The 18,884-nt window shown below is 32.4% G+C and overlaps 1 protein-coding gene and 1 pseudogene across 1 annotated transcript; one reads left to right on the forward strand and one right to left on the reverse strand.

Moving 5' to 3' along the window:
- Positions 1-4,086: 4,086 nt before the first annotated feature.
- On the forward strand, positions 4,087-6,946 carry LOC122588503 (annotated as a pseudogene).
- Positions 6,947-8,240: 1,294 nt separating this feature from the next.
- On the reverse strand, positions 8,241-11,768 carry LOC122586095 (leucine-rich repeat receptor-like protein kinase TDR). Its single transcript, XM_043758201.1, has 2 exons — positions 8,973-11,768; positions 8,241-8,779 (listed from the first exon to the last, which is right to left on the reverse strand). Exons 1-2 carry the CDS (start codon positions 11,584-11,586, stop codon positions 8,379-8,381), a joined length of 3,015 nt encoding a protein of 1,004 aa, XP_043614136.1. The 5' UTR covers positions 11,587-11,768; the 3' UTR covers positions 8,241-8,378.
- Between the last annotated feature and the right edge of the window lie 7,116 nt (positions 11,769-18,884).

The raw sequence follows: 18,884 nt of genomic DNA on the forward strand, positions 1-18,884 counted from the left end.
GTAAATATTTAAATTTAAATTTAGATTGATATCAAATCATGGTTCATATTTGATTAGATAAATTCAAAAATTACATATAGATATGTACAAAATTTATTTTAATAACAAATAATCTACATGGCATGAAAAATTACCAAATATTTTAAAAAACTACAACTAAGCAAAAAACTTATATATCATTAAAATAAATGTGCCACATAGGATTTTTTATATCTTCTTTTAGTTATATAGAGAGACTTATAATGATATCCCACACATAATAAATGTCTTTAATAACTTACATTTAAATTAAAAATTAATAAAAATATAGAACAATATGGTTATTAAGCACATGAAAAATATAGAACAATACACGTACATTAACGGGTTACGCTTACTGAAACACATGACAAACGTAGCTTATATAGCAAGCATGGATATATACGAATTAAAGAGCTCAAAGGACATAAACATGACCATAGAAAGAATAAAAAAGCGTACGTGAAAGAATAGTTACTTTTATGAGAATGTTTAACTAGAGCGATGCACGAGTATTGTTCAGGGTTAATGTAAGTTAATCACCGAGACATCTCTTGTCATGTGTTTCAGGATTATAATGTAAGTTAATACGCCCGTGAATAAAAGATGAGGTGTATTTTTTTTTCCTATTTTTTTGTTTGACTAATAGATTTACTTTAAGAGAAAGTTACACTTTTGGTACTTTAAGTTGACAATTTTTATATTTTTAGTCTCTAATTCAAAAAATTGCATTTTTCATACCTAAAGTTAGGTATTTTTTTCACTTTTGGTACCACGTTCATACGACGTTAATTTTTTCCGTTAACGCCTTCACGTGACAAACACGTGAGGGGTATTTTAGTCTTTTGACCCCTCTCTTCTTAAGAAAATTACACTTTTGATACCTCAAGTAATCAAGTTGTCAATTTTTTCACTTTTGGTACCTTAAGTAGACAACATATTTTTATTTCACTCTCCAATTTCCATCTCACTTATTAGCATCTATCAAACAACACACATATTTTGAGATGGAAATTGGAGAGTGTAATAAAAATATGTCTATTCTTCATATTACCCTCTTCTTCGATCGGAATATGCTACAAACAAAACTTGATCGGAATCTGCTACAAAGGAGATTTGAACGGATCTGTTACATATGAATAATATGAAGAAAAGAGATCGATAGTGGGTGCATTTTCCGGCGACATGAGTTTTTTTCGGCCATCGATCCACCAATGCATTCAGTTCTTCCACCATCACACGTAATTACCCCAACAACATATAATATTTCAAGAATGTATACACACCATTGGGTGTTTTTTTAAGATCCGTAAAAAAATAAAAAATTGTGTGTTGATTTTTGAATGTATGTTGTTTGATAGATGCTAATATGTGAGATAGAAATTGGAGAGTGTAATAAAAATATGTTGTCTACTTGAGGTACCAAAAGTGAAAAAATTGACAACTTGGGATATCAAAAGTGTAATTTTCTCAAGAAGAGGAGGGTCAAAAGACTAAAATACCCCTCACGTGTTTGTTATGTGAGGGCGTTAACGGAAAAATTAACGTCGTATGAACGTGGTACCAAATGTGAAAAAAATACCCAACTTTAGGTATGAAAAATACAATTTTTTGAGTTAGAGACTAAAAGTGCAAAATTTGCTAGCTTAAAATACCAAAAGTGTAATTTTCTCTTAATTTAATAATCATTACCGGAGCTACATACGGTTATTGTACTAGTTAGAAAACTAAACTAAATGGGCCATTACGGTCGAAAAAGACTCAAATGGACGGAGGGATAATACTCGTATATTTTTTCCCGAACAATGTTACCAGAATCTCCCAATAATTATAAAACAACCTCCTAAAATCATTTTAAAAAAAAACCATAACCTTTGGATGAAAAACAAGATTAAATTTAACCTTTGGATTACTTTACTTACATCATTTACCTTTTTTAAATTAATTTACTAAATTATTAAATTAAATACTAAATTACATTCTGTATTTACATATAATGATATTTATTGAATATACGTTGATGACTAACTCAAGTAACATGCACTATTGGTTGAATTTTTAGTTAATGGTTATTTTAAGTTCTTTATAATTTTCTTTGGTTGGCTCTTCTTCAATATCGTACTTTAAACACAAATTTTGTATATCGTATACATTAGCTTTGAGCCAATATGGGAGTCCCTACTTGATAGAGGTTTATTCTTTCTAAGAAAAAAACCAACATTCAAACTTCAACATAAAAAAAAAGGTTTTGCTAAATAAAGCCTAAGGGCTTTTGTTAAGGTGCATTAAATAATTGTACGATTACCATAAAAATCAGGGGTGACCTTTTGATATGGAAATGTACAATCTTTTTATGCACGTTAAGCGAAGCCTTAAAGGCTTTGTTTAGTATTTTCTTAAAAAAATTGTGATGATATAGAAATGAAATAGATTGGTGTAAATGTAAAATACTAAGCTATTAAAAAATATACATTAGTTTGAATCTATTTATCGAAGTTTTTGATAGAGACATTTATAATTAGTAAAACTAATAATAGGTAACGTTTAAATACCAAAAATGAATGTGTAAACTTAATCGTATTTAAAAATCTAATAATCAATATGCCAAAAAAAATATACTTCTAATTTCAATAAACAAAACTCTCAGTTTTCGAAATTTTCATGCATGATTATTACTCTTATTTTAGTAAATAAGTTAAATTCATCAAAATGTAACATACATAGCTTTTTTAAATAGCAAATACAAATGTATGATGTACCCTTTCTTATATAGTTTATTATTAGCATATCACCCCGTAATACGGCAGTGGTTGTGGCGGTGACAATGTGGTGGTGAGAGCGATTGTTGGTGGTAGATGAGGCGTCGAATGGTGTAAATAGTTGATGAAAAAGTAATTGATATCAAGAGTTAATGGAAATATTTTAAAAGATATAAGATTGATATCGTAATTTAATCATTAATGTTAAGGGATAGTGTAGGTGAAAATATTTTAAAGAGTAATAAGTGAAAATTATTTTAAAAGATGTTAAGTGAAAATATTATATATTTTTTATTTACAAAAGTAAAGTGTTATTTCTTTTATGATATAGTATAGAAGTATAGGTGTAGATATATACTTTTTATTATCTTTAGAATAGTATCTGAACCATTTAAATTATCTTTTGGATCATTATATTACTTTACAACTTCTCTTTATGAATTTTAATAAGTAAAATGAATCGTGTTAGAATTCACATAAGGTCTTTGGACAAATATAACGGGCCTTTAAAAATCAAAAATATAATAATATTTGAATAGAATAATTTACAATTACATGATATAAAAAAAGCTGAAAAAAATTCAATACATTCTTTGATTTTAAGTCTTTTAATTTATTTGAGTAAATATTAAAATTTGCTAATTATATTTTTATAAAAGTTTTAGTATTTTTATTTGCGGGAAAATAATCTAGTCAATCAATCAAACTATCTAATGGAGAAATTGGCGATGATGACATCTCTTTACCACCATCTCCTTCGCCGTGGAATCCACTACTCTCAGCCGTCACCAATTTCCGGTAACATTCTACTCCATCACTTTTTTGTATGTACATTATCGCTTTTCTGTTTTTGAGATATCAAATTTACTATAGGGCTAATTTTTTGTTATTCACAAGAATTCGTTTTAATTTAGGTGTTTTTTATACTAAATTGATGCTTATAATAAATATATACAGAATTAGGTCAATTGAATAAAATGAGATAACACATAAACTGAGAAATTGTTAACATTTGCCAAATTCCATATGCTTGTTGGTTTGAGGTCTTTACTACAGTTAAGCTAGAGCTTGATGGATCAACGAGTATCCCTACTCGCAACAATCGATAGCCGTATTTTGATATTTAGACTGTTTTGGAACCCTTATTGTAGTATGGATGCCGCATTTTCGAGACTGTTGGCCTAGTTTGCACGACAAGAAGCGATAAAAAGTCTCAATGCGTGCTATGAGTAATTGAGTACGTATTTTGAAAACTAACAATTTTATTACTACCTAGTATATTTTATGGCTTATTTTTTACTTGTATGTTATGAATAACTATGTGGTATATTGACCAAAATCTTTGGAACAACAGAGAAACCTTGACCTTGTGAGCCATTGAACTCGACTCAACCCTTTTCCGAGCAATGATCGGCTATTTTGGGGTACCACCCTTGGAGTTGGGAACGAATTCAAACCCGTAACTAGTGATCTTCATTATTGACCAAAGGTCCAAATTCTTCTATAGTGGTCCCACCAAGCATTTGCGTTAGGGAAATGATACCACCAAGGCCAAAACTTCTCAATTTTTATACAATGTATACTTATTTGGATTTACTTACTGTTCTGTACTTTAGTTAACCTATGAGTATATTTATGCAATTTGACCTTTTCTTTTCAATTAGTTTTAGGTAAGTGGGTAACTGATTCTTATATTTCCTGTATATAGATGCCCATTCTCCGTTTGCAATAGGACTTGGAACTTGGAAGTACACGCTGTTTCAGTGATGGCTTGACAGTTGACACACTTGCCAGACATAAAAGATGGTGATATCAAACTTGCCTTTAAGGAGCTAATGGCTGTAAACTGGGCTGAATTACCAGACACTGTTGTTAATAAGACCAAGAGAGCCCTGTCTAAAAGCACTGAAGACAAGGCTAGCCAGGAGGCATTAGCAAACTTTTTACGTGCTGCAGAGAGACTCGAGGAGTTCAGTGGGTTCCTTGTCACTTTATAAATGGAAATTGATGACAGTGTTCGATTGAGTGGCGAGGTGACATTTCCTTTTGATTTTTTTCTTTCTTTTTTAATCATGGGTTTATATGCATATATTGACCCAAATTGTTCCAATTGGTTAAATTTTGCTGCAGGATGTAAAATCTTTATCCGATGACATTGCCAATGCATTAAGTGTAGGCATGTAGGTTTGGACGCTACTGTGCATACTTACTCTTTTGGACCAGATGAGAGCTATCTGAAGGAAAAGGTTGAGAACGAGCTTGGGATGCAACTGATACTCCTGAAAATGAGATGCAGTGGTCTCGGTGGTGATTGGGGAAAGGTATGTACTACTACTCTCTCTCTCTCTATATATATATATATACACACATATATATATATCTTACACGCGCATATAGACTACTGGTGGTTGAGTTTTTAAGGTTTGTATCTAACATGTGATGGATCTTCATGCCTTAGTTGAAGACATTATTCTTGCAGACAACCCACAACCTGTTTTAAGTGGCATTTATGCTATATTTCTATTTTAGTTTCTTCTTTCTTTACGAAATTTAGAGTTTAACTCACATAGTTGAATAATATAGGTGGAAATTTCAATCCAAGAATTTTTAAATACGGGTTATGATTGATCTCCCACAGATGAAATAGGTAGAATTTTTTGAAAATTGACCTAGTTGTATTTTAAATGCGGTTTTTTATATTGCTGATTTATAAATTATTATATTATCTGTCATCAAAGTGATAAAACCCAACATGTCGCATAACAGTGTCTTATATCAGGTTTGTCATGACAAGTTTTTTGGCAATTAAACAATACTTGCATGATATAAATGATAAAAGTAACATGGTTTTTCATTAGAATTGACTTGGTAACTAAGTTTTGCATGGCGTGTAAAGTAGTAAATGTAACACTAGATTGTTTTTGGAAATGCATGTTTTTGGGTAAAAGGTTACCATGGTTAGACTGGAAATACATGTTTCATTGTTGAAGTTCAGTTATGCTCATAAACTTGTATGACATAAATACAAATTTATCGTAGTTATACAACCTAAGTTGCAATAAGAACGTGTTCTAGTTTTCCTAATATTGGGTAGAAAAACTAATATTGGGTAGAAAAACTTAAAATTTAGTTTAGATAAATAGACCATTTACTCGGATCAGTTCATATGTTCCTTAACTAGGTCATAACTATTGACATGCTGAGCATGGATAATTTCTTAAAGAAAATAAAGAAGGCTGCACATGAATATGCACCCAAGTCAATATGTTAGATCTTATTGACATGATCCCTTTCAGAAGATCCATTAGCTGTTAAATATGGCAGTAACAGCTGCTTATATTATCTGCTATACTCTTCTTTTAATCTGTTAGCAAATTGAGAAAGATGTGCCAAATTTTACTAAGAATGTTTAGATCTGGGTTATGTATAGATTTGGGTTATGATTTATCACTAATGGGTCAAATAGGTCCAACATGTTAAATATGAATACACTTTGGGCAATTTTCAAATTGCCCAAAGTGTATTCATATTTAACATGTTAACAATTTATAAGAAAGTTTGGTTATCAGGCCAACTTTTTTACCGACTCATTCGACCTGTACAATTAGTTACCCAACCCACCCGTTTTTCCACCTTTATTGAAGATCGCCTATGTTGTTTTAATCATTCTTTCTTGCCTTGTGTGATCAAAAAAATTTTTTAATCGAATTTCTCATGCTTAGGTTAAGCTTATGGTACATCAGGTAATCTGGTAATACTCTTTAAACTGTACTCCTCTCTAATTTGCAGGTGACTGTTCTCAGAACATCTGGAATTTCTGGTTCATTTATCAATCACAGAGCATCAGTTAGTGAGAGATGCATAGGCCTCTATCTCGTTTGTTGTCTTCAAAAACGTTGTTCATATAAGTCACTTTTTTATCCCTCCAATTACTGTTTCCGTTTGTTCTTCCAACGTTGGTTTGGTTGAATTTTGCTGTCTGCTTGTCAACTGAATGATAGCAGAAAAATATCATGTTAGAACTTAGTATTTTGATTGAACTTGTAGTGTAGTTGTTTTCACACAGACGAAAATGCCACTCTTGAACTTGTTTCTGTAATGCCCCTGGGATTATTTATTTGAAATAAAAATAACCTTGAAGATGGTAGAAAGTAAAATTTACAGCGGAAGAAAATGACTATGGTTCTTGGTTAATTAAGCCAAATTCCCAGGATAAATCTGTTTACTTGAACTTGAATATTTATGATTACATCTATCATAACCATGAAGTTATCATTTTTTTAACAGATTATTGGATATATTTTTATTTAGAAATAATCGATAAAAGTTTACGAGTAGATATGACAATGGATAAGATCCGGTGAAGCCAAATCTATGTATGCTTAACTTATGAAATGATGGATAGTTTGTGATTATACAGCCACAACAATAGTAATCCTACTTAAATACTGATTTTTTTTTTCAAATTTACTTTATGACAGATGTATGATCCCCTCAAATCAAGCTATATATTCCTTGGATATACTACATTGAAAAATATAACGATGTCTGAAGCTATAAAGATCTATGACTGTTTCCAAATTTAAGTCCATTTTCGAACATTACTGACATAATAAAGAGATAAATGCATGAAAATATATCAAACTCTGGTAAATGTTCTGAAAACATCAATGTTTGGAAATATAATTCTTGATTCAGCAGACTCAAAGTTGTAACGTAGGAGTATTTTGCATCTGAAGTGGTTAAACCAACACTGAACCAATACCATACACTTTGGTTCATGGTTCCATTTTGTTAAAACTTTTGGATTTAATCCAGTTGTTGTGACCATCATACATTCCGATTGAACCAACACTAATGGGCTGTTTGTTTCCCTTCTAGAGATCTTCTAAAAATCAGTATATAATGGGCTGTTTGTTTGCTCTCCTACTGCTTTAATCACTTATTTTAGTGTGGTATCTCAAATGCCTTCCAAATATGTATTGATGATAAAATAAAAAATAAAAAAAAGGCATTACAATACAAAGGCTAGTAGGAGCAAAAAGTTTGTGTCGCTACCCCCTTTTATATACAAATATACAATGTACTGATGTAGGGGTGTGCTCCAAAAAACTTGGCCTAACCGGGCCACAATAGCAACTGGTTTGGCCAGGTCAGAAACCAAACTACCGGCCGCCTGGCTTAGAATACACAAAACAAATTAAACTTACAGTTTGATATTGTATCACACTATCACTATATGTGGGCTGTGGCCAAATTCGATTCTGGCCTGGAGTTACAATTTTCTTGCCTTGCAGTTTGATATTGTATGTATATGTTTGTATCAAGTAATGGCGAACCTTTCTTTTACAGTATATGATAGAAGTTGTAATGTTTTCAGATTTTCTGACTCAAAACCAACAAAACCAAAACCATTGCTTAAAAAGAAAAGCTAAAAGTAGAACTGATTCATGCTTTTCTCACTTAAGAAACTCATAATACATATTTCTCATTGATAGCCCCAAAATAGAAAAGGAGGAGAAAAAACAACACAAAAAATACTTCTATACCAATTGCCACTAGTCCACCACTGAAAGAAAAAGAAAACACATCTATTAACATTTAAACATTAGCCTTTGGTGGTTGAGGTTTTCCGCCACCATTAACAACCATTCTGCCACAGTCGTCCGGCGACTTCCTCTTAGGCTTAGCTTCTTGCAACATTGTCACGACATCTCTCATTGAAGGTCGGTCAGCCGGGTTCCTACTTGTACATAACATTGCTATTTTCAGTATGCACAACATTTCTTCCTTGACCAAATTACATGAACCACCTGCATTATTATCTAGTACTTCGTTTGTACCATCTTTGCTCTTGATTCTTGACCTTACCCAATCCACAATGCTATTTCCTTCCCCAAATTCCGAATCCACTGATCTCTTTCCGCTTATGAGTTCCATTAACAACACGCCGAAACTATATATGTCGCTTTTTTCATCCACTTGTAGAGTGTATGCATATTCTGCACAATAGAAATGTACTATTAATTAACTTCAACTAAATCAAAAGTCAGACTTATATGAACCTATCCAAATATATATAAAACAACCTAGATTGCTAGAAACATCAAAACAAACCATAAAATAGAACAAATTTTGACCTCTAAAGCATTAGGTAGTATGTAAAAAACATATAGATCAGTGTAAAAAACATACCAGGGGCAATGTAGCCATAAGACCCTGCAATCACTGACATCGATTCAGCACAATGTATGAGCTTAGCCACCCCAAAGTCTGCGACTCTGGCTTCCATATCTCCGTCCAAAAGAATATTGCTTGGTTTCAAATCACGATGCACAACCACCGGGTCACAATCGTGGTGCAGGTAACAAATCCCTTGAGCCACCCCTAATGCGATCTTATACCTTGTGAACCAATCCCCAACCAAATTCTCACACTTGTTCTTTCCATGTAACAGATCATCCAAACTGCCATTAGGCATGTATTCATATAAAAGCATTGTACATTCCCTATTGCTGCAACAACCTAACAATCTCACAATATTCCGGTGCCTCACGTTTCCCAACACCTCCACCTCAGCAAACACACCTTTCCGCCTTCTCGTTGTCTCCTTGTGCTTTGCACGAAGCTTCTTAACTGCTATGACCTCGCCACTTGGCATTTCTGTTTTGTACACTGTCCCAGCTGAACCTGACCCGATAATCTTACCTGTCATGGATAAACTCTCTGCAACATCATCAGCACTGAAGTTTAACCGTTGGAAAGCCGTTAACTTCCACGGCCCGGTTTCCATTTCCTCTTCTACAAACCGCTTTTGGTACTTCGCTTGGAAGCACCGGATTCCAGCCACAAGAATAAAAAGCCCAACCCCAAATGCTGCAGCCATTATCCACATGACCGTTCCACCTGTTTTTTTCGGCTGACTTGGTTTCACCACGGGTTCATTTACTGTTCTACACGGCTTATGAATCACTTCACCACATAGTCCTTCATTTCCTGCAAACGAAGAAGGATGCAAACTCGAAAACGCAATGCCAGATGAAGGGACAGGCCCAGTAAGCTGATTATAAGACACATTGAATCCTTCCAAAGTTCGGGTACTGCCAAAACTTGAAGGAATCGTACCCGTGAGCAGATTGTGAGATAAATCAACTTCTGTAATTGATGGCAACGACGAAAACTCTAAAGGAATGATACCCGATATCAAATTACCTCGTAAGTTAAACGAAATGAGCTTCTCACAATGATCAATATCTGAAGGAATACTACCACTTAACTCATTCCCTTCCATTTCAATACTATAAATTTTCTTACACTTTCCAAATTTCGGAATCTGCCCTCTAAGTTTACTAAAACTCGCCGAAAATATCTGCAAACTTGGAGAATTCCATACATTATCTGGCAAAATATCTTCAAACGAATTCCCAGATACATTTAAGTACTCCAAATTAGGCCCATTGGTTAAATCAGGTGGAAATGGTCCAGTAAAATTATTATTACTCATATCCATGAAACTAATACTTGCCATATTACCAAAACCGATAGGAATAGATCCATTTAACATATTGTTTTGGATCCGAAACCTGTACAAAGAAGTACAATTGGCAAGAGACGTTGGAAGCCCGCCAGAAAACTTGTTTGAAAACAAAAGAACTTTTTCTAACAAATTGCCAGAACACAAATGAGATGGAATTGGCCCGGAGAGCAAGTTAGACGAAACATCCAGTCTTTGTACCTTAGAATTTGAGCCTAATTTTTGTGGCAAGCTTCCAGTGAGCGAATTGTTCCATAGGAACAAATATTCGAGTACTGGAAGCTCGCCTATTCCTTGAGGAATATTTCCACTCAAGTTATTATTCATGAGACTCAAACGCTTTAGATTTTTCAACAAAGAAATTTGTTCAGGTATGCTACCCGAAAAAAGATTATCTGAAAGATCAAGAATCTGAACAGATTGTAATTTTCCAATCTCAACAGGAATGTGACCATGAAGATTGTTTTTAAAAAGGTACAAAGTTTCTAGCTTTTTTAAATTTGTAACACCAAGAGGAAACTCACCAGATATCTTGTTATTAGAAACATCAAGAAAAGATAAATTCGATAAAAAAGAAAAATGTATGGGAATTTCGCTAGAAAATGCATTGTACCCGATTTCTAGATGTTCTAGAGATGTAACATGGCCTAATTCTGATGGAATTTGACCATGTAGATCATTTCCTGCTAAGCATAAGAATTTTAGTTTTTGAAATGAGCCATAAATTTTTGGGATTTCGCCTTCAAAGTAGCTTCCAGCTAGATTAAGATGCTCAAGAAATGCTAAACGAACGAATTCTGTTGGTAATGGGCCTGTAAAGCTGTTACTATAAGCATCAAAGTATTTAAGATACTTAAGTTTCGAAATCCCTGGTGGGAATTGTGAGCTAAGAAGATTATGATTGATATCTAGAGTTTGAAGAAATGGAAGATCAAACAATGTAGTTGGAAATGGCCCGGAAAATTGGTTCTTACTAATGTTTAAATAACGTAAACTCGTTAAGTAAATGATCTCTTTTGGAATGATACCTGAAAGGTTGCGGTTAGAGATATCTAAGGAGATGATTTGGTATGAATTTGGGTCGCATGTGACCCCGGACCAAGAACACCAAATGGGTTCTGTTCCGGGCTCAGATACTTCCCATTCTTGAAATGTGTTCAAAGGGTCTTTGAGAGATGACTTTAGAGAAAGAAGTGAAGCAAGTTGCGACGGAACAGCAGCTTCCGTCGCAACTTGTAAAAACAAGAGAAGGAGGAGGATGTAATGGTGATTCATGGTATGAAGTTTTTGAAAATGTGATATGGTGGTGGTGAATGTGGTGATTTTGGGTGAAGTTTAAAAAGGTGGTGAAATGAGATGGAAATGAAATTTAGTTTTTGAAAGTAAGAATGAAAAATGTAGGATTTTGATTGTTGTTGGTGGTGCTTTTTAGGAGTGGTGTAAGTGCAGAGGATGTTTCATGATGATTGTTATGTTGAGTGGGGTTTGTTTTGTTTGTTTGTTTTGTTTTTTGGTATGAAAATAAAGATATATAGATATAGAAGCACATAAGCCACGCCCTCCAACCGGTATGTCTTCTTTCTTTCATTTTGACTTTTGTTCACACACATTCTTGCTTTTCTTCTGTTTACTTTTCCTTTTACTAAAATCTGTATTTTATTATCAAGAAATGGTGGGAGAGTTTGCGTACTTTATATTGAGCTTAATGTTTATCACTAATTTCAAATTAATCACTAATTTGAGATGTGACCTTATATTGGGTTGACTTTAATAAAATTTACCATTAAAGATAATTATAAAAAATTTAAATTTTTTCCTAACACGGTATTGAGTATCGAAATCTTTTAGTTTGTTAGAGTACGTGTTAGTTTATGTGAAACACGTTCTATCACATGAATCGAGCAATTTTTTCCTTTTTCAGATGATCGGCATGATGTGCTCATAAAAGTGTTAATCACAAGATACGTACAAGGGTTTTTTAACATGAGTTACATGTACTAAACAATAGAGATGCAAATATAGGTTAACCGGTTTCGGTTATTTTTTTTATTAACTGAAACCGGTTTTTTTTAACAAAAAAAACCGTTTAAGGTTAACCGGTACCGGTCAATAACCGGTTTGTACACTTAAAAACCTTAACCGATGTAACCGGTTTATGTTAATAAAAACCGGTTAACCGATATAGGTTAACCAATTTTGGTTTTTATTAACTGAAGTAGAAGAAAATAGACAATATTTTAGGGTATGTAATAAATAAAATAATATAGATAGATAATAGATATATAGGTTAACCGGTTATAGGTTAATATTTATTAAAAAAATCGGTTATAAATTAACCGGTTAATAACTACTTTTTGTTTTGAAAGTAATGATCGATCCCTAACCTACGATTAATGGTAACCTATAACCGGTTTAATTTGTATGGTATCGGTTCCTAACCGGTTAGGTTAACCAGTTATTTATAGGTTAGATTAACCGGTTATTTTGTGCACCTCTACTAAACAATGTGATTACTACAATACAAAACAATGTAATAATTTATATAAATATTTACCCCAAAAGCTTTTTGAAGATCTTTTAACATGAGTTTATGAAGTACAACTTATTAATTTTATATAGTAAGTAAATATGTCATGTTTCCCTTGTGTGGTATAGTAGTAATAAAGTATGAAAAATACATATAAAGTTAACAATAAATATTTGTGTGCTAATAAGTGCAAATTAAATAGGGAATGAATTCAGGGAATGGATGACCGAAAGGTACATATGCATTGGGAAACATGAGAGTCATGTGTGACAAAGTAACCGTCTATCTTAGCTACTAATTTAATGGTGAACTTATTTTTCGTATCATATGTATACCATGCAATATATGTATCTTAAAACATTCTTATGTCACAGCTTTAAGGTTTCGTCTTTCACTAACCTTATATTAGGTCACGTAAAATATTTTCCTCTTTTGCTTCCTAATAAATACGTACTCCTTATCTTTTTCCAGGGTTGTTAAAAACCATTACTATATAGAGTTTGTAAAAGTAAATTTGAAAGAATTAATAGTGGTATCATTTTGTCAAGCTTAGAATTGTTTCACTTTATTGAAATGAGTCTTTTTCTTAGATTACTGTCTACAAAGACATCAGTTACTTTTAGAATATTCTAATGCGTGTTATTTATAGTCCATACTACGAATAACACAATCCTGTATAGACTTATCACTCAAAATTAGTAGTAATAGTTACTTTTACTTGTCATAAAAAAATACACATACATATATATATAAATTCAAACTTTACACATAATTGTAATTATTATTGTACTTTGTTTCATTCTTGTAATCTTTAGGCATCTAGCACTTTACTAGTGGTCTTTGATTTTTATATATTGCTGTTTAAAAAAGAAAATGTAAGCATTGTTAATTTTTTACCAGTTTTTGTTCATTGTTGTACTCCGTATATGGTTATCTGTCCATCAAATGCTTTAAAATTAGCGTTATGTACTTTAACTCTTTGAGAAAACAAATACCCTTTATCAAAGAAGTTGCCTCAAAAAGTATGTTTCAAAAATTATTCATCGAATAAGACTTGCGGGTCTTTAGGCATTGCTTTTAAGCAATATTACATCATTGTGTTAATTGTAAAAGTATATTTCACTAGATTTTATACCATAAACTCAAATATTGATCGGTAGTATTTGGAATTTGGATCTTATTTAATTTGATGGTAGATAGGATGTCATATTTGTCACTATTTTTTCTCATCATTATACTTCCAAATAGAAATGCCACTTTTCTCATATCCATTTTCGCATAATATTACTTTAAAACACAATTCGCTAAAACAATATGGAATGTAAAAGAAAACCCACAAAAATAATAGTTTGCACGCACATGACATAAAATATGATTAATCTAAATGCTTGTTGACATTAAGATAAAATGAAAGTGAGGTTGACCAGTATATTTGCTTGATATTCATGAAAACTTTGATTTTTAGCAATACTTCTGATTCCAAAATAAATTGCATCAAAGCCTGTGTGAATGTTGGGATAATTAAAGTTACCAAAATACGCGAACTTTTACTTTGGAAACGAAAATTAAATGTTTTGGAAAAGTGCCATTAACATATTACACAAAAACATGTAACTTTGTATATAATTTTTTATAATATATATATATATATATATATATATATATTGAACAACAGTGGTGATTGGACTCAGTGGCATGTCTCTTCATCGTCCGGATCGTCCGGTAGAGATCGACCACGTAACTAACACAGTCAATCGGAAGGTATGACAGGCGGTGGAAGTCCCACTACCGTACTGGAGGAAATTAGATAATGCTAGAGAAAACTCCCATGCTCCACCTCATTGTCAAAAACTTCCCAATATGCCTTTTAAAGGTTTTGAACTCGTGACCAATATTTGGCTGAAAGACATAAGAGACATTAAATATAATTTTTGTTTTGAAGTGTAGACATTTGTGAAAAAAACAAAAAAATGCTTGTAGATTTTTGCCTCTCAATAATACACATCAAAATTCCAGTTTGTTAGAGTGGAGCATTAAGGGAATATCCCTCCTCCATTCCTTGCATGACACGTGTCTAACACTAATCATAAGGAGCATTCTTTCCATTCATTAGGAGTAGAACATTTCATTAAGAGGCATTCCCTTATTTTTTTATTTTTTATTTTTATTCTTATACATCTAAAACATTTCAATGCTTGCTTCCCACTTGTCAAAAAGTCAGAGAAAGTCAGGAAAAAAAAAAAAAGAAGAAGAAGAGGAAAGCCCGTTCAAAATCAGAAGGGAGATAGAAAAACTGGACGGGAATGCCCCTTGGGGCCAAAGAGGGCATTCCGGGGGCATTCCAATCATTGCAATACCCATTTGAGAGGCTATTCCGTTCGGTCTTATAGTCGACTCATCAAAACATTAAACTATTTTTAAGTCCAATAATAACACACATACTCATACACCTAAAAAAACCATTAATAGGGACATATCGAAGCTAACAAACGGGCCTCCTGCCCTCCTAGCTAGCTAGCCAAAGCCCCAGCAATGACAATACGAGGGTTGATGTATTGGGGAGCAAATTTCCCACACACAAGGGCGGTTCTTTATAGGGGGCCGTGGGGGCCCGGGCCACCACCGTCTTTTAGATTAGTAGTGCTAGTATACCTGTATTTCGTTCGAAAAATTTTATGTATATTATGTCGGCCCCCAGGAATTATTATTTTTTTTATTTTATTTGTCATGTTTAATGAATTTAATAGTCCAATAAACTTAACCTTTTTAGTTTTTATACCATACGGTTCACTTAGTCCATTAATAATTTTTATGTTTTAGGCCTTGTCTTTGTCTTTTTTTTTAGTTTCAATAACTAAGGTGAGTTTAAATAATTACAGAAATAGTAGGTTTGATTCTTTACTTGACGAAGTGACCTTTTTATATAACAAGCATCAAGTAGAGATGCCGGATATGAAAGCTCCATATATATCTACTCGATTTTGGCCTCGTAAAAATATCTTCATGTCACATTTTAACATTACTTCCGAGTAGATTTGTTTACGGCCACATTGGATATTCAAATACATGAGTTGGATAGTAGATTTATTCAAAAAACTTAAAGATTGTAACACAACCTTGTAACTCTAGTGCCCAACACACTCCTTTTGTCTTGGTATTTTCATAAGTATATGTAGTTTTTTGTTTGTTAAAAACTATGTATTGGTAATTTGAATAAAAAACTCGAAATATTAGTATTATTTTTTACTTGACCCGACCCGACCCATAAACATGACCCTAATATAATACTCGGATACAAAGCTGGAAAAAAAAAAAAAAATGGCCTCCATCGTTAAAAGTTTCAAGATCCACACAACCACACTATGGTCTTAGAGGTTTGAAGAATGCGGGTGGGACCAAGCCTACACATTGAAAATGGTTTGGTTTGTTTTGTAAAATTGTGTCAATGTATATATAGATGTAAATGGAAATATAAACATTGAAAGCCTGATACTACTACTTCGTATTTTGTATGTCATATGACATTGTGACATATGACATTGTGACGTGTGACCCGCCCAAGTCCCATGTTGTTTTTCGAATCTTTCCACTTATCATCACATATTTTTCATTTTTCATATATATTTGTTGAAAAATAGTACGTAGTGATTTTTATTAAATAATTATTTATAATTATAATATGAAAGAGTTATTGAAAAAGATACTTAAAATTCAATTTTGACAAAAGAACTTTGAATTTATGGATGTTTACAAAAGAGTGTGAAATCCAATTTCTAATATTTAAGGGAATACTTACATGATGCAACGACAATAATGATAGCGGCAGCGAGTAACATAAACTATTGATTCAAAAGTTATTGATGTAAAAAGGAGTAGTGCGGTTCTATTATGAGTTGTAGATGTTATATATAAATGAACTTTATAAAAACTATTATAAGTATATCAAATTAAAGTGTTTAAAATAATGAATAAAGATGAAGAGCATTTTATGTAATTCAGCTTCTTTTTTCAGCAATTTGGGGAGGCTTGAAAAACTTTATATAGTATTATAGATGTATATAAATATGCCGGTACATGGTGTATTAGATTAAGAAACACTTTTTAAAACGACTAAAAAAAATAATTATTTCTATCTTTATTAAAATAATAAAATTCCATCTAAATTGAAATGTGTTGAAACCCACATAAGTGTCCTTGTGACCAGCATGCGTTCAAATCTTGGTGCATTTTTTATTTTTATTTTTATCACAATTTAAATGTGTTTTTTTTTTTTTTTACTTTTGATGTCTTCTTTTTTTTTTTTTTACTTTTGAATTTTTTTTCCGTAACTTTGACCGTAAATTATTTCATGTTTATTATATAATAATTGATGTAAAATATATGAATAGGTTGAGTTTTATAAATATTTTTCATTGATATAACTTTCATTAGGTATTATATTATACAAACAAAATTACTTATGGTCAAAGTTAAAAAAAAAAATACTCGGAAAGTCAAATTTTGATATTTAAATTGAGACGGAAGGAGTATTATATATGAAAAATATACTACGAGTAATTTGATTATATCTATTGAATTTTGTTGTAATTTATATCTATACTTCTAAATCTATATCTATACTTTTATATAAAAAGAATGATCCTTTTTATTTTTGGAAATTTTGAAAGTTATTCTGTGCAATATGACATAAATACCCCTACGTAACATGAGAGAAACACCCCCTTTCATTTATTCTAAATCATTCACTTTCACTAATTTTAGCAATTCCACTAATATACCTAAAATACCCTTAATGAAATAAATTACATCATCAGTTTCTAACCTCTTAAAATAACTATAATTAATAAAGTAACTCCCAATGCCGTCTTCTACAGGTTTGGAGTCCTAATACCGACTTCGACGGTGTGTGGGAGAGGTTGAGATATAAACAGCCTTACCCTTATCAAAGATATATAGACTACTTTCATGTTCTACCATAGGTAGATTAGGACCTCTAACCTTGCTGGGCATGAGGATTGATCCCTTGACCTATGTCTCAAGAGGCAAGGGCTGCAACCACTAATCCAACCCAGCTGGTTAAATTTATATCAATAGCCTACATTACTTATCGACACCACCATCAGTCGTTGCCGCCACCCGTCACCACCACATTCCCACCGTCGCATTGCACGTACACCATAATAATCTTGTATGAGTATTTATGTTGAAGTATTATAAATATATATTTTTAAGATGATTAGAAAAAGGACAAACCTATTAATGATTATATCACATTTTTGTTACGGGGAAAATTTATAAAAAAAGTAATCTTTTTGCACAAAATTCATAATAAGGGAACCTATTTAGTTTTCATCTATTAAAAAAGATCTGTTGTTTTTATTTGGTAAAGTGAGTTTCGATTAAGACGTGTTGGAGACAATTTTAACCAGAAAATTTTTGGACCTCCAACTCCTTTCTCATGGAAAATTCCTTTGAGATGAGGACCCCAAGACTGGAACCTGGGACCTTAGGTAAACTCACTCTCGAGACCCACATATAAAAACTTTGCAATGAAAAGAATGTCGTTAATTTTTAACGCCAGTCCTCCGTTAAATGTCACGTCATTAAAAATTGCGTACGTGGACTCTGGCTGAAAGTGAAAATCTCTCGGTGTAACACAACATTACAACAGCCTGTATCTAGTTGCGTTTTAATCCTTTATGTTTTAAATGACTTGTTTATCCATTATTGAACGCCAACGGCTTTGCAACTTGAAGGATGGTGATGAGACCTAGTGTCCAGGGCGTAACAAAGGACAAATGGACTAGCATTTGTTGACAAACTAGCTAGTATTTCGATCATTGTATGCAGTTTCAATGACCAAGTAGACAAGCAGGGATACAAAAAAGATCAATCTGTTGACTGGATCAAAGTGTATGGAACTCAAGTACAAATATGAGTTTGAAATATATGAGTATATAAAGAATCGATCTTGACTCTAATTTTCTGTCTAGCTTTTCGAATCCATTGCGTGTACTCATTGTCAAGTTTTATGTATATCTATATA

This window comes from Erigeron canadensis, chromosome 1, assembly GCF_010389155.1.
Source record: "Erigeron canadensis isolate Cc75 chromosome 1, C_canadensis_v1, whole genome shotgun sequence".
Lineage (NCBI taxonomy): Eukaryota > Viridiplantae > Streptophyta > Magnoliopsida > Asterales > Asteraceae > Erigeron > Erigeron canadensis.